The sequence below is a fragment of the Somniosus microcephalus genome, chromosome 21, assembly GCF_052327205.1.
Source record: "Somniosus microcephalus isolate GS21.2 chromosome 21, FLI_Smic_1.0, whole genome shotgun sequence".
Taxonomy (NCBI): Eukaryota; Metazoa; Chordata; class Chondrichthyes; order Squaliformes; family Somniosidae; genus Somniosus; species Somniosus microcephalus.
In genome coordinates, this window is record NC_141007.1 from 65,545,472 (window position 1) to 65,562,346 (window position 16,875).

A 16,875-nucleotide genomic window follows, 5' to 3' on the forward strand; every position below is an offset into this window, starting at 1 on the left:
CAGGTGAGTTCATTATATAATAATTTAACTGACCCAGATTTCTGTTTTTATCTACATTTAACTTCAGTTATGTTCACAATTTGGTATTAAATTGGCAATCTCGGCCTTGCTTAGTAAGACCATGGCTGGTGTAAAAAGTGGACAAATCTACACCTAGGTAATGAGGATCTTTATGTTCGCTGAATTCTTACCCGTAATTAAAGAACTGCCTACTCTTTGTTTCAGGTTACAACTTATTCACGGCTTCTAACAGCTTCTGATATTGATTTTTTGCAAAGGGAAGTAAGCGACACTGTTCAGACTGTCGTCTTTCTCTCACTGCAGCAGTTTGAGACAGAACATTCGTTTCTGAAGATGATCAGGTTGGTTTTCGGCTGGTACTCGAATTAAATTTGATATTAAGTTTCACCATTACCTGCTAATTGGCAGTTGCCTTCAATGAGTGACGGCGGCAGTGTGCAACAAAAAGGCCATTTTTGCTAGTGTCACAAAGCACAAGTTGTATTCTGCACAGTGGATGAAGACATTGAGTTTTTAAATTTAGTCCAAGTGTTGATTTTTATTTTTAGTTACAATAATTTAAATTATTTCCTTCTAGATTAGGAAATGGCCTTGAGAATGTCAAAATGTCCAACAGGCAAATAGGAGTAGGCCATTTGTCAAATCAAGCCTGTTGTACCATTTTATTTAGTCATAGCAAATCTAACTTTTTAATCACAATTCCCTGCCCTTTTTTTCAAATCCCTTAATACCCTTACTTCCCAAGTAAGTATTTATTTCCCTTTTAAACATCTCAATTGGTGCCGTATTTATGCCTTAATATGGAATGAATTCCATGTTCTCATAGCCCTTTTCGTTCTGAATTTGCTTTTAACCGGCTTGGTTTAAATTTTAAGAATGCCCCGTATGACTATCTGTCTTTGCTTTGAAGCATTACAATAGATTTCCTTTCACTGTCATTGGAATTTCTACATATATCCTTTCAGGTCAGTAGTTAACAACTATATCCCTCCACTACAGTCAAAACTTGTCTGTAATTCTTAATTGATTCTTTTTTAAAGTAAAATGGTAAATTGTGTTGATCTTTGGGGAACTAGTGTAAGGAGTAATCAGAATAAAAATGCAAAACATTTTTTCTTAAACTTCATATTGCTGATGAATATGCAAGCAATAAAATTGTAATAGAAATGTTTCCTAAAAAGTAGTTGGTAATAAATGAATGTACTTTGTAATGACTGTTGCATGTTATGGGGGGACCCTACTTGAAAGGCGACTGTTTAGATGAATTGTAATCAAAGTGTTCCTGTCTTATTTATAATAAAGATCCTACAACACAAATAGTGAGGGTCACCAGATAACTGGTGTACTGGTCAATATTTCCTCAAGGGGAGCCCTCCTTAATCCTTGCTTCCCCACTGTTCAAATGTAAACAAAATGCTGACCTGTTGTATTTAAACAGTGTTCTGTTGAGTAGTAAAGAATCACGTTATTTTTCCTACTTTAACATAGAAAACAATCTAAAAGCAGAATATAACTTCAGAGTATAACGCAGTTTACAAGCGGAGTTTCATCAGCAGTTCAGAGTGTAGGCATGCACTGAAGAAAGTTTTCTCTAAAATTAACACAAAAGCGTCTTTCTTTTATACACTATTTTCTTTAACAAACTGGAAGTGGCCTGGCCTTATATGGTAGTCTCCGGTCAAAATCATCGTCCTTCAGCCGATGCACACAAGTTTACATTTCTCGTACATCAACATTCGGTAGTTTACATTCAATGTACTGTCCTTCAACCAGCTTGTACTTCAATATCTTCTTGCGAAGATTGCAATGGTATGGGATGGGATGTTTACAGTATGGCAATACTATAAACATCCCAAGGCCCTACTTCAATCTTGAACACTGGCTGTTGCTAAGTGAAACCTGGCTGTTGCAAAGTGAAGCGCTCTTTTAGAAGCTGAATTAACCGAGTTCAGTATGCCAGCATGACCTAGTTAAATGTCCTCAAATATTTTCTTTGTCAACAGGCAATTTGTTGATTCCAGCCAAGGAAACAAAATCTTGCTCATACAAACAGACTTTGAAAACAGTTCGCAAAGTGCAAATTTGATTGCTTCTGCAAAGTGAGTACCGTGTCTGTGTTCTGCCTTCGCTGCAATTATTTTCTTTTTTTTGTTGCTTCTTTGTTGGTATATATTAAAACAATGTGGACCTAGTTATGTGCTCTTCTGCTGCTGTCCTGTAGCATAGTTACTACAGTTGCAAAGCAATATGACTTCCCTTCTTGTAGACCTTGTTCACTTTAAAGAATGAATGATACTGAGTGAAAAGTGCCTCAGGTTTAATTAGCCAAAATCACCATTCAGTGATAACAGATAACTGCATAGATGAACTTAAGGAGGATCTTAAAGGAGGAAAGAGAGATGGAGAAGAAGACGGTCTTATGTTTGGGAATGCCAAAGAATAGGGCCTAGGAGACAATGATGGGGTAAAAGGAATGAGAATGCACAAGACCAGAGTTGGAGGAATGGAGAGTTTGGGGCCAGTTGTGGGGCTGGAGGAGTTTACAGAGATGCGGAGAGCTGAGACTGTAAAGAGACTTAAACAGGAGGATGAGAAATTTAAATTGGAGGCATTGAGGGACCGGGACCCAGTGTAGGTCGCCGAGAAGTGATGGATGAGAGGGACTTTGTGCTGAATTGGATACAGGTAGCAGAGTTTTGGATGAGCTGAATATTAGAGGGTGGAGGCCAGCCAGGAGAACATTAGAATCGTCAAGTACAAATGCCAAAGGAACATATGAGGGTTTCTCCCAAACCCGCAACCTCTTCCACCTAGAAGGACAAGGGCAGCCGGCGCATGGGAACACCATCACCTCCAAGTCACACACCATCCTGACTTGGAAATATATCGCGGTTCCTTCATCGTAGCTGGGTCAAAATTCTGGAACTCCCTCCCTCCCTTCAACACACGGGCTGCAGCGGTTCAAGAAGGTGGCTCACCACCACCTTTTCAAGGGTAATTAGGGATGGGCAATAAATGCTGGCCTTGCCAGCGACGCCCACATCCCATGAACAAATAAAGCAGCAGATGGGGTGGAGGCAGGTGATATTACGAAAATGTAAGTGGGCAGACTTTGTGATCAAGAGGCTATGAGGTTGGAAGCTCAGCCGGGTTCGAATAGGATCCTGTGGTTGCAAAATGTCTGGATCAGCCTGAGACGGTGGCTGCAGAGGATGATGGAATCAATGCTGAGGACTGTTTGTAGTGGAGGACGAAGACAATGGCTTCAGTCTTTCCAATGTTGTTTAACTAGAGGAAACTGTGGCTCATTCAAGACTAGATGTCGGACAAGCAGGGTGACAACATAAAAGCAGTGGAGAGGTCGAGCTGGGTGTTATAGAATCATAGAATAGTACAGTACTGCACAGAAGAAGGCCATTATAAATGTCATCTCTGGTTCTTTTGTTCAGCCATTGGAAACAGTTTTGTTTTATTTACTCTAGCTAAAACCTCCATGATTTTAAACACATCTCCTCTTAGCCTTCACTGTTCTAAGGAGAACAGCCCCAGCTTCTCCAGTCTATCCACATAACTGCAATCCCGCATCCCTGGAACCATTCTAGTAAATCTCTTCTATACCCTCTCCAAAGCCTTGTAAGTGTTAGCAGCATACATGTGAAAGCTGACCCCATGTTTGTGGGTGATGGCACCAAAGGTGTAGTTGAGGAAGTGGAGGGGCTTAAGGTTGGATTCTTGGGGTTAACGGGGCAGGAAGAGATGCCATTGATGGAGATGCTCTGACTATGATCGGAGTGGATCCAAGTGAAGGCAGTACCATTGATCTGGACAACAGAGAGGCATTGGAGGAGGCTGGTGTAGTCGACCATATCAAAGGGCCAAGGGGGATGAGGGGGGATAATGTAGCACAATTACTGAGGATGCCATTGTGGAGACGGAAACATAATTGGAGAGATTCAAACATGGAGTTTGTTGGGAAAGATGAATGCAGATTTGGGAAGTGACAACACGTTCAAGGACTTTGGAGAGGAAAGTGAGTTTGGAGATTAGCCGGTAGTTCGCAAAGACAGAGCAGTTGTAGATAGGTTTTCTGATGATGGCTATTTTGAAAGGGAGAAGAGAGAACCATTTACAATGTCAGCTAGCACGGGGGCCATGAATGGAAGTTGGTTAATCAGCAGTTTAGTAGGGAATGGGGTGAAGGGAGTAGGAGGTGGATCTCATGGACAAGATGTGCTCAGAGAATGCATGAGGAGAAACATGAGAGAAACTAGAGAAAGACAACTGTGTCTTATTGTAGTGAGGCAGTAAAAGGGAGCAAGTCTGACCAAAGGTGGAGAGTGTGCTGATCTGCACCCGCTTTTTTGGTCAGTAGAGTTTGGCGCTTCACCTTGTGCCTTGGCCGAGGCTAGCAACTCTCTCACTGAGAAATGACCAAGATGTCAGCAGTGATAAACTGGGTCTCCCAATCCATGACACAGCCCACAGATTTATTGTGCATCCAAACCGCATCATAATTGGCTTAAAAATGGTCCTTTCGTAGAATTCTTCTTTATAAACATGGATTTAGTGATGGGACTTGAGATGTTCTTCCTAAATATGCATCATGTACTAAAATCCTGTGCTCTCCTGGCACTGAATAGCAGGAATACATATTGCTGGGAGTTCAGTTATAAGTTGTTAATTTCTGATTGCACCTACTGCATGCCTGGACAACTGCAATCCAGGGCCCCAAACACCCCTTCCAGGTGAAACAGTGATTTACTTGTACTTCTTGCAATCTAGTATACTGTATTCGCTGCTCACGATGCGGCCTCCTCTACATTGGGGAGACCAAACGCAGATTGGGTGACTGCTTTGTGGAACACCTCCGTTCAGTCCGTAAGGGTGACCCCGAGCTTCCGGTCGCCTGTCACTTTAATTCACCGCCCCATTCCCACTCAGACCTCACCGTCCTTGGCCTCTTGCATTGTTCCACGGAAGCTCAACGTAAACTCGAGGAACAGCACCTCGTCTTCCGATTAGGCACTTTACAGCCTTCCGGACTCAATATCGAGTTCAACAATTTCAGATCATAACCTCGGCCCCCATTACATTTTTGCTTATATTTTATCCACATCTTTGTTTTGGCCTTGGCCCCCCCCCCCCCTTTTTTTCTCTCTCGCATTGCAGCTGTCATTCTGCCAGAACATTGCACACACAATCTAGAGCCGACTTTTGTCTCCACCAGTCCTATCACCATCTTGTCTCGTTTTGAATACCTCTTAATGTCTCTTCACTTCTTTTGTTCTCTCCCAGCCCTGCCTTTCGATCTATTTCATTTCCTTTCCAGTTTTGAAAAAGGGTTAGACCCGAAACGTCGACTCTATTTTCTCCACAGATGTTGCCTGGCCTGCTGAGTTTTTCTAGCATTTTCTGTTGTTAACTGCAATTTACTGCTATTCCTACATGTAATGAATATTTTCACCAATAATACTTGTTTTTATGCTGTTACTGCTTTACAATAAAAATAAATTTAAATTAGACAAGATAGATTAATCTCATTTTTCATTCCCAAACCTTTAAAAAAAGAATGATCTCTTTGTCATTTTGTTTCTAGATCCTTGTGTTTGGTAGAAAATTATTTTACTTAACTTGACTCATTGTGTTATGAATTTCTTTTGCTTGTTTCACAATAAATGCATTTTATATTAACATTTGTAAAGATGGTTTCCTGTAAATTTCCAGACTGACTGATGAATAATGAAAGTAGAAAATAACCAAAAGTACTGATTAGAAAGGATAGAAACAGACATTAACTGACGAGTAAGAAAAATCACTTAACCAATGAGGAAAGGAAAATTGGCACATAGACGTAACAATCACAGCTTGGACACACAGAAGAAATTTTAACATGTGGAAGATTATTCAATGAACTGAAATGTTTGAGTTAGTTTACATGTTATAATACAACGTCCTGTTCTTTGGGTAGGTATTCGACTATAAATGAAATCAGCAAAAGCAAAAGTGATGGAACAGTCTATGTGTATTTCATCACTAAATTGCCAAGAATGGAAGGTGGATCAACATACGTAGGATTTCATGGAGGTAAAAAATTAATACTTTACAGCAGTGTGATTTTTTTTTTCTTCATGCTTCAGATTTACATTTGAAGAAAAACTAAAGCTTGCAACTCCTGAGCTCATGTACTGTTGGAGCATGTATTTAATTTGTATACTAGCGTATGTGCCATCCAATACTTTGATGCAATATTATACTGCAACTATTGTCGATTATTATTGATCTATTTTATTTGGGACATTTTATAGGAGGTAAATTACTTTAGCAAGTTTTAAAATAGGGACTTGGCTGGATTCTTAATTCGATTAAGAGCCTGCTGGATTTATCATGAATCTCCCCATAAAGTACTTCTGAGCGTTTGCTACTGGTCTCTTTAATTTAAAGGAATCGTTCAGAATATGTCTGTACAATGACCTGATCATATTCATGGAGAAATTGTTCCACTTAACCAGCAAGTCATGTAATGTTCACGGTCGCTTCAGCCTCCCACCCTGCCCCCCCCGGTCCTGCTCATTGATTTCAGTGGAAATGTATAGAGTTCAGGCCAAGCAAAGAAACACTACATTCCAAGGGCTGGGGCACACTCGGAAAATGACAATATGACCAGAAAACTAGCCACCGTATGGTAAGCTGCTTTTTGCTTTTCTGAAAGGGAAATATTTGGGGGATGGGAGAAGAGTGCTTCCAATCCATTTATAAAACCCTTATTTTAAAAAAAAATCACAAATGGTCAGTAAGTATTTTTGCTGTGATAGAATGACATAGTACAAGCAAAGGGGGTTGTTCAACAATCGCAGATGGTCAAATGATCAATAGGGCTGACATTGGGACAACTGTGTTCAAATTTATGCAGATGAGCAAGTATATTTAAAAGTTAATAATTCCAGTTTTTCTTGAGCCACTGAATAATGTCCGAGCAAGCTATTGCAACATCAGAGTGGTTACTATGGACATTATAAATTATGGAATATACGATTCGTGGTTTGTGTCAACTCTGTGTATTAAACCTTTGTAATGTTTAATCAATATGTAGCCCAGTTTATGCATCAGTACATTTGTCATAAAAGTAAGTTGCAGCGAATTGTGGCTCTATATGTTAATAAATTTCTATCTCTTTTTAGACCCATGGCAGTCAGTTCATATTGATGACCTCAGGAAGTCGAAAGACATGATTGCAGATGTGACTGCTTTCAAAAGCATTACTATTAGCCAGCTGTTTGGCAAAGATCCAGGGGAGCCTGAATGTATGTATTTTATATTTTTCATATTCTTTTCTGGACACTATCTCGATCCCTTCAACATGACTCCCATGAACATTTTTTGCAATAATTTTAATGGTTTACCTAACTTCCAGATAAATTATAAGCATCCTAAAGTTGGAACGGTCTTCTAGTTTAATACATATAGTGAATTATACAGTAGCATCTTTATCATGTATTTTTTCCACGTTTAGGTCCCTGTGCCATGTGCTATTCCTAGACGATAAGGGCAAGCAGATGACCTGCACCCCTATCTATGTTGTTCTGACCCTCTGATCTTCCTTCTCTGCCTGTGGATCTTGGATGGTATAGCCAGGGAAAGAGCACAAATCACAGGGATTTTTCTTTTCTTCTTCATTCTCCATCGTCTTAAAGGGAATTGCAAATGTGAGCAATGTTCTGCCCTGTGGTACAGAATGCTTGACACACAAAGGAACATAACAATATATAGGAATGGAAAAAACCCACTGCCATCCATCTGGCCAGTCCTAGTGTTTAAGCACTCCAAATCCCACGATACCGGCCTGTAACTGACTATGTTAAGCATACTGACGTTTATCTTGTCTGTACCCTATAACATCACCTTAAGCCTGCTCTTATCCAGTGTAAACATTCCCAGTTTCTGCATTTTTTTAATAACTCCGATGCCTAATCCCAGCCATCAATATAGTTGCTCTTTGCAGCATACCCTCCAATGCAAAGATGTCTTTCTCGTAATATGTGACCAGAATTGTATATAGTACTGCAGGTGAGGCCGGACCAGTGCTCTCTACAAACTCGAACACTTCCCTGTGATTTGTGCTCTTTCCCTGGCTATACCATCCAAGATCCTCTTTATTAACTTCACTGCTGCAGCACAACTGTGCTGATAGCTGAAATGATCTATCTACCAGTACCATCACATATTTGCATCAATATTTAATATTGAATTTCGACCAATATAAAAGTTACAATTTCAAAATATTGATCTCAAAGTACATATAAATGTTTTTAAATGATTTTGATAATCAAATATTAATTGAGTTAATGATTAGCTTTCCTCTTTCCCGCACTCAGAATATAAGGGTCTGTTTGATATGTGTCTGGATCAATTATTATTTTTTGATACAATTATTATCCCTTAATTGGTATAATAAAGTCATAGCCTATACTTTAGTATTGGATTGTTATTAACTTATCAATTACCTACCAACTGTTCTGTTGGTAGTTGTTTAGTTGATCAATGAGCTGGTGATAGTTCACTAGAGATGGCTTTGTGAAATAAAAATTGGTGTACTTAACAGATATCTGTTTGTATTTCAGCCATGATTGTAGATCAGGAGGAGATGATTAAAGAACCTTTATCTGAACTACCTTTTGTAAGCGTTTTAATTCATTTGAAATCATTTGTCTCACTGAATCTCCTATTGACAGTGCCTGCAGTATGGTATGTTGTGCAGTGTCTCTGAAAATCCTGAAATTAAGCTTTTTTTTCCCATTAACAAAGAATAAGCAGATTTTAGCAGGTTCAAGTTGGCATTTCAAAATTTCAGAGAACAAAAATAAACCTACAGTAATGTAGCAGCAAAAATAGCTTAAACATATTAGGAAAAATAGCTTAAACATATTAGGAAATTTGTACTTTCATTTTGCATGTGAATTTAAGTGTAGAAGTTGTTCCTGCATTCGTAAGATTGATGGCAATTAACAATTTTAAGTTGTGCTGCATTGTTGTAGTGTGTGTTGTAGTGTGTCTTTTGTAGTTAGTTTTTTATATATACCTTGCCAATTTACAAACTGGGTTGTAAATTTCACTTTTTTTAAAAAAAGGATAAAGAACAGGTGCTGGATACAACCTCCCTCATAAGGAGCTGTGTACAGTCTGCTGTTAGCATGCTGAGGGACCTGCACCAGGGTTCTAGTCGCAGCACTACACGAGTAGAAATCCTGCTTTCACTGTTAACAGAAGATGTGGAGTTCAAAGGTTTGTTGTTAACTGTTTTACATTGATCAAAGTTTTTAATGTCTAAAAGTAGCAATTTGAAAATTAACTAGGGTCCTGAATTTAAATAAAGGAAACTACGATGGTATGAGGCGCGAGTTGGGTAGGATTGATTGGGGAGTGTCACTCAAAGGGTTGACGGTGGATAGGCAATGGCAAACATTCAAAGATCACATAGATGAACTACAGAATTTGTTCATCCCAGTTTGGCATAAAAATAAAACAAAAAAGGTGACTCAACCGTGGCTAACGAGGGAAATTAGGGATAGCATAAGATCCAAGGAGAGGACATATAAATTGGTCAGAAAAAGCAGTAAACCTGAGGATTGGGAGCTGTTTAGGATTCAACAAAGGAGGACAAAGGGATTAATTATGATGGGGAAAATAGAGTATGAGAGTAAGCTTGCAGGGAACATAAAAACTGACTCTCAAAGCTTTTATAGATATGTGAAGAGAAAAAAGATTGGTGAAGTCCTTGCAGTCAGAATCAGGGGAATTTATAATGGGGAACAAAGAAATGGCAGACCAATTAAATACATACTTTGGTTCTGTCTTCACAAAGGAGGACACAAATAACCTCCCAGGATGTCGGGGAACATAGGGTCTAATGAGAGGGAGGAACTGAAAGAAATCAGTATTTGTAGGGAAATGGTGTTGGGGAAATTGAAGGCCAATAAATCCCCAGGGCCTGATAATCTACATCCTAGGGTACTTAAGGAAGTGGCCCTAGAAATAGTAGATGCATTGCTGGTCATCTTCCAAAATTCGATAGACTCTGGAACAGTACCCATGGATTGGAGGATAGCTAATGTTACCCCACTATTCAAAAAAGGTGGTAGAGAGAAAACGGGGAATTATAGACTGGTAAGCCTGACATCGGTAGTGGGGAAAATGCTAGAGTCCATTTTAAAAGATGTAATAGCAGAGCACTTGGAAAACAGTGACAGGATCGGACAAAGTCAATATGGATTTACAAAAGGTAAATCGTGCTTGACTAATCTACTGGAATTTTTTGAGGATGTAACTGGTAAAATAGATAAGGGAGAACCAGTGGATGTGTTGTAATTAGACTTTCAGAAGGCTTTCGATAAGGTCCCGCATAAGAGATTAGCGTGTAAAGTTAAGGTACATGGGATTGGGGACAAGGTATTGACTTGGATAGAGAACTGGTTGGCAGACAGAAAGCAAAGAGTTGGAATAAACGGGTCTTTTTCCGAGTGGCAGGCAGTGACTAGTGGGGTACCACAGGGATCGGTCCTAGGACCCCAGCTATTCACAATATATATTAATGATCTAGACGAGGGAACTAGATGTAATATCTCCAAGTTTGCAGACGACACAAAGCTGGGTGAGCGTGTGTGCTGTGAGGAGGATGCCGAGAAACTCCAGTATGATTTGGACTGGTTGGGTGATTGGGCAGATGCAATATAACGTGGATAAATGCAAGGTTATCCACTTTGGTGTCAAAAACAGGAGGGCAGATTATTATCTGAATGGCAATAGATTGGGAGAAGGGGAAGTGCAACGAGACCTGGGTGTCCTTGTGCACCAATCGCTGAAGGTAAGCATGCAGGTGCAGCAGGCGGTTAAGAAGGCAAATGGTATGTTGGCCTTCGTAGCGAGAGGGTTCGAGTACAGGACAAGGATGCCTTGTTGCGGTTGTACAGGGCCTTGGTGAGACCACATCTTGAGTATTGTGTGCAGTTTTGGTCGCCTTATCTGAGGAAGGATGTTCTTGCCATGGAGGGAGTGCAGCGAAGATTCACCAGGCTGATACCTGGGATGGCAGGAATGACGTATGAGGAGAGATTGGGTCAATTGGGCTTATACTTGCTGGAGTTTAGAAGAATGAGAGGGGATCTCATTGAAACTTATAAAATTCTAACAGGACTAGACAGACTAGATGCAGGAAGGATGTTCCCGATGGCCAGGGAGTCCAGAACCAGGGGTCACAGTCTAAGGATAAGGGGTAAGCCATTTAGGACAGAGATGAGGAGGAATTTCTTCACCCAGAGAGTGGTGAACCTGTGGAATTCTCTACCACAGAAGGCAGTAGAGGCCAATTCATTAAATATATTCAAGAAGGAGTTAGATATATTTCTTAAGGCTAAAGGGATATGGGGAGAAAGCAGGGACAGGGTACTGAATTTGGATGATCAGCCATGATCTCATTGAATGGCGGAGCAGGCTCGAGGGGCCGAATGGCCTACTCCTGCTCCTATCTTCTATGTTTCTATGTAACATCATATCTGTCAGGCTTCAGAGTATAGCAAAGTATACCGCAGCAATTGAGACATTCATGCACAGGCTGATATTGATCATGAAATATCATTAGAAATTGTAAACTCAACAGAAACAGCTTTTGGGTTTCAGGCTTTTTCAATAACTGGAATTGCTTAAATAACCAGTTTAAATATAGAATGCATAGATTAAAGCATTTAATTTATAATGGTCGTGCATGCTCTCATTTCAGTATTTTGGACATTTTGAAATAATCCTTCAAACTGATTCTCATATTTAACACATTTACTGTATCTTTTATTGCAAGAATGAACAGTATGAGCAATGATGTTGCAAACGATTGCAAGATGTTTCTACTGTACAGAAGAATGGCGCAGTGTTTCAGTGGCTTCACTAAACTCCATCAATGTTACTATTTTTGTTTTCACGTTTAGCTTTATTCCTGGAAATGATGAAACAAAGGCTACATTCTCTTCTGCTGAAGCGAGATGAGGAGTCTCTCACTGCAACTGAGTGGATGGTGCGGGAAGCCTCAAACCTTGAAGCACTTCAGGAAGGTGGCACCTTCAGGTACAGCCAAATCTGCCCCTTGTTCTAAGAAGGCCCAGAGCTGGGTTTTTTAATATGAAAAATAAATTGTTGAAGACTTACTTTGCAAAATATCTTTTCAAGGAAATTGATAATTTAGTGCTAGTCAGGTGTTGCACTTTAAGTAATTGTGAACAACTTATATTTGTGTTCCAGGCGTATGCCAAAGGAACTAAATGATTCACTGTGATTGGCTCAAAAACAACATTTTGTTTCATGCTAGTATTGTTTTTTTATGTATAAAATTGAAGTACAAAGATGCTAACTTTAATTATAGGACATCTAACTGAATTCACACCGAAGGACACAATGGGATGGAGGTCCATACTAGTAAATTAAATTAATCTCAATTATGCAAGGTAAATTCATCGATCCTTTGCTCTCAGCGTAGTGCTGCCCTCGGAGGACGTAGGTTGGTGAATCAGCAACACGGTGTTGCCATGCCAATTCTTTAACTAGCGTTGTCGTATCTCCCTTCGAACATGACTTCCCTCTGAGAGTACAGGATCAGTGAATTTACCCTTGCATCGCATGTCATTTTGGGAAGCTTTCCCACTGTTTAACTTTTTATCACTTCACTTAGTCTTTCTTGCATCTTACCAGACTGTCTGTCATCCTTGCCCTATTCCCATCACTGTTTCATCCCTCTTCACTTCTCCTTACCAGCACATTGATGTACCTTGCTGTGCTTCACATTCAGGTCAACAAGAAAAGAGCTCTGTGCACGCGCAATAGGTTGCTGATTTTCAATGTTGAGAAAATGGACAGGAGCTATGTTTCTCTCATAAAAATTTTTAAAATCCATTCTCTGATTAGAAAGGTGCCGGGAGGTTCAGTGACTGTTTCCAAAGCATGGCTTTATACTTGCATGGAGTTATACTACACATGCTGCAAAGTCCAAACCGTACGAGGCAATCTACTAGGAGCAGTTTCTTGCTTCCTGGCTTGGGAGTCAGATAAGGCTTTAACTTCCTAGTTGCACGAATGATTTGGGGTCAATGTGCCACTTTGCATTGGCATTGACACAAGCAGCAGTATAATGTTACTGTTCATCCTCCCTTCCCCCAATAATCTACAGGATTTTAAAAGACAGGATTAGTTTCATCTAACAGCTACTGCCTTGCACTGTGGGGCTTGGCTCTTCATCTAGGCTTCTCAGTTTAAAAAATATATTTTCTGTTTCACAGGCACACACTTTGGAAACGAGTTCAAACAGTAGTAACACCTTTCCTGGCACAGATTATCTCTGTTATAGACCGGGACTGTAACCTAAACTTGTTAATTGATGATACTCCTATATTTGTACGGAAATTGTGGATGAACATTTTTAGTGATCCAAATCTGCTGGATGTTCCTTACAACAGAAAGACCTTCAGGTATGTATTTTTCTCAAGTACAGTAGGTCCTCATTGACCATTGCCTATGCTATAATGCTTCTGAATATACTCCCTCCCTCCTCCACAGTGCTGCATCAGTATAGCATCTTTTGCCTATATCAAATTAATGTATCACACTGTACTGGATTTCCCACTGCTGAGTAGTACCAGAATGGCTCATTATCTTCCTAGTATTCAATTCCTGGTGGTAACTACGAAATTTCAGATCAGCTGGGTGCCATGGGATTTGTCACTGCAGCTAGTCGCACAGCGAATTTCCAAACTCAACCATGCCAACAGGAGAGAGTGGTGAGCAGAGCCCATGTTCTTTAAATGGGAGGAGGAGTTAATCCTAGGCCACTTCACAGCATCTACCAAAGGGTTACAAAACTACATTGGTAGAGGCCTGGGAGCAGGTTCACTGCCTAATCTGTCAGCTGATGTATTTTTTTTATCGCAGGTAGACATACTGGGGGGAATTTTCCCAGCCCTATGGAGGTGGGACTGCTGGGAAAATGGCAGAAACTGGGAGTGGGTACCGACCCCGCTCCCAACCCGCCTCCGTGCCATCTTCCCGGTAGGTGGGTCCCCGAGTTGCGCAGGGACCCATCTCCTCGAGGCGGGAAGGGGATTAGAGCCAATTAACTGTCTGTTAACAGGTAGTTAACAGGCAGTTTTGAGGCTTTTCCCAATTCTTTTGACAGATGAAGCGCCATATGCTGATGTCATCTGTCACTGGCTTTCCCTTAATTGGCTGGTCAGCCTGCAGGTTGAGCTTAACGAGACCAATCAAGGGAAAATAGCATGGGTTGGTCAGACGTCGCTGGGGGCAGGACTGAAACCCGGAAACCAGAGGTCCTGCTTCCAGCACGTCTCCACTGAGAAAATCCAGCCCACTGAGATAATACAAAATAACTTGGAAATAAAAAAACTGCTGCGAGACTTTGTGCATTATTGTGGGCATTTGTCTCCCCTGCTCATGAAGTGCAGAGGGCAGTACGTGTGGCCCAGTTCCAAATATGTTTGAAATTGGGCTGTGCAGTGCATTCTGGAGCACCACTTTGTGGTTCTTTGGAGTACTGTAGTAAGATGCAGGTTCAATTCACTTACTGATCTGCATCGCTATTGAAGACACTAGGCAAAAATCAGGCACCTGCTAATGAGAGGGAAAGCTATAGAGTTATCTCGAGGACCTTGCACACTGTAAGATTTGGATCACATACAGATTACCCAAAGGATCTTAGGAGTTGTAAGGCTTTTTATTAGAGAGCTACAGTTTAAGCATAATCAGATGCTACATTCGATTGAACTAGATAGACATACAACCCGTGACAGATGAGAACAATCTACGGCCCTGCGATGGAATGAACAGAACGAGATGACCAGACAGATGTCGGATGGACAGTGGACGGACGGATGTCCGTCGATGAATGTTGACGGATGTCTCTGTCTGCAACAACGGTCACTTCTGCTGGGTCTCTCCTTGAGCTGCCAGCCAGCACCTCGGGTAGAGCCTGATCAGAGTGTTAATCCAAAGCTAGCATTTCATCCACTCCGAGGAAGCCCTTCCTCTTAACCGCTAGCTTCTCTCTGGCCTATTTATATCTTATTTCGGTGGGTTGGGATCACCGATGTCTATCATTTTTCATTCACCTCATGAATTTTATTACCAGGGCAAAGGTACTTCCTGACCATCTTATTCCCTGAGCTAGAATTCAGTTATTTTTTACCTTTTTGTGTTAAATGTTTTATTATGGTTAAGAGTGTTTTGCTTATTCGACTGACTGGTTCCCTGTCTCCTTTATCAGACTTGCTATGTCTGTTTGGGAGGCCTGCTTGTGCTTGTGTTGACCTAAGGCCTCTCTCTGTTCTTATCTGATGTGATTGGACTTCTTTCTGGGTAATAAGTCAGTGGGTTAGCAGATCTATTTCCTACGGAATCATTAAGTACCTTATAACTTGCAACTTTCTTTAGGATTACATGTTTCTTACAACACCATCTGGTGCCCGGTACAGATTAGATTTGGCAAGGACTTGGGGACAGGTTGCAAGCCCCCCACTTCTTGGCCACGGGTGTTGACATGTTTCTGAGCCTGTGCCAGAGAGATGGTGAATGGGGAACAAATAGAAATTTATCCTTCAGTATGTTTTGAAGAAAAAATTATTTTCTGTCTTACCTAGTGAGGGCAAGATTTCAGCTGTATCTAACAGGAGAACACCATGTACCATAGAAGGTATAAGACTTAACATGATTCCTGGGATAAGAGGGTTGTCCTATGAGGAGAGATTGAGTAGATTGGGCCTATACTCTCTCGAGTTCAGAGGTGATCTCATTGAAACATAGAAGATTCTGAAGGGGATTGACAGGGTAGATGCTGAGAGGTTGTTTTTCCTGGCTGGAGTGTCTAGAACTAGGTGAGGGGGGCACAGTCTCAGGATAAGGGGTTGGCCATTTAAGACTGGGATGAGAAGGAATTTCTTCACTCAGGGTTGTGAATCTTTGGAATTCTCTACCCCAAAAGGCTGTGGATGCTGAATCATTGAGTATATTCAAGGCTGAGACGGATAGATTTTTGGTCTCTAGGGGAATCGAGGAATATGGAGATCGAGTAGGAAAGTGGAGTTGAGGTTGAAGATCAGCCATGATCTTATTGAATGGCAGAGCAGACTCGAGAGGCCATATGGCCTACTCCTACTTCTAATTTTTATGTTCTTATGTAGCAGGGTTTGGTTCTGTTGCTGAGAAGACCACCACACAAAGCTTCCAGGGCCGCAGTTTCATTTTGCACGCCCGCCCCCTCCTTCCCTACACTTCCCTGACCTACCTTTTACCTGCCATGTGAATAGTTAAATCATGCATTAAAATTGTCTGCATTTTCTGTATAATCTCTGAGGGAAACCTTTGCTTTTCTTTTGACAGTTTACAATCTGAAATTGTTGTCCACAACTACATGAAGATGGACATACTGGAAATTGGCAATGTGCTGCCTTTCAGTTGGAGAATAAAAGACTTTCTAGATGAGTTGTGGATTCAGGCCCAGTACATGGAAGGTATTTGATAACCATTCTCTGCGTTCATGTGGAGAGTCAACCAAAATTAATTGTCTACACCAATGCTGTGATATCACTAAATATACACAATTGGTAGGGGTCTCAGAAAAAGTACTGCAGATCTTATGACTGGAAATGGGAATGAAGTATCACATGATAACAGGAGAATCCGGATTTTATATGAAAACATTGTTTAAATCTCCCCATGCTACATACTTCCTTCTTCAACTGCCAGGGACGAGCAGGGACTCACTCCCAGACCTGCACCAATGGCACTGTATAACCAGTTTGCAGGCAGAGC

At 40.9% G+C, this 16,875-nt stretch overlaps 1 protein-coding gene across 4 annotated transcripts in view; it reads left to right on the plus strand.

Annotated features, from left to right (window-relative positions):
- rnf213b (ring finger protein 213b) overlaps positions 1-16,875 on the plus strand; it is a 183,783-nt gene that overhangs the window by 103,993 nt on the left and 62,915 nt on the right. For all 4 annotated transcript variants that reach the window (XM_085963799.1, XM_085963796.1, XM_085963798.1 and 1 more), the window contains 9 exons: positions 226-362; positions 2,025-2,120; positions 5,990-6,105; positions 7,200-7,322; positions 8,640-8,695; positions 9,147-9,300; positions 11,994-12,129; positions 13,335-13,523; positions 16,444-16,574. In XM_085963799.1, coding sequence (XP_085819925.1) covers positions 226-362; positions 2,025-2,120; positions 5,990-6,105; positions 7,200-7,322; positions 8,640-8,695; positions 9,147-9,300; positions 11,994-12,129; positions 13,335-13,523; positions 16,444-16,574 — 1,138 coding nt within the window. The remainder of the gene's footprint in view (positions 1-225; positions 363-2,024; positions 2,121-5,989; positions 6,106-7,199; positions 7,323-8,639; positions 8,696-9,146; positions 9,301-11,993; positions 12,130-13,334; positions 13,524-16,443; positions 16,575-16,875) is intronic.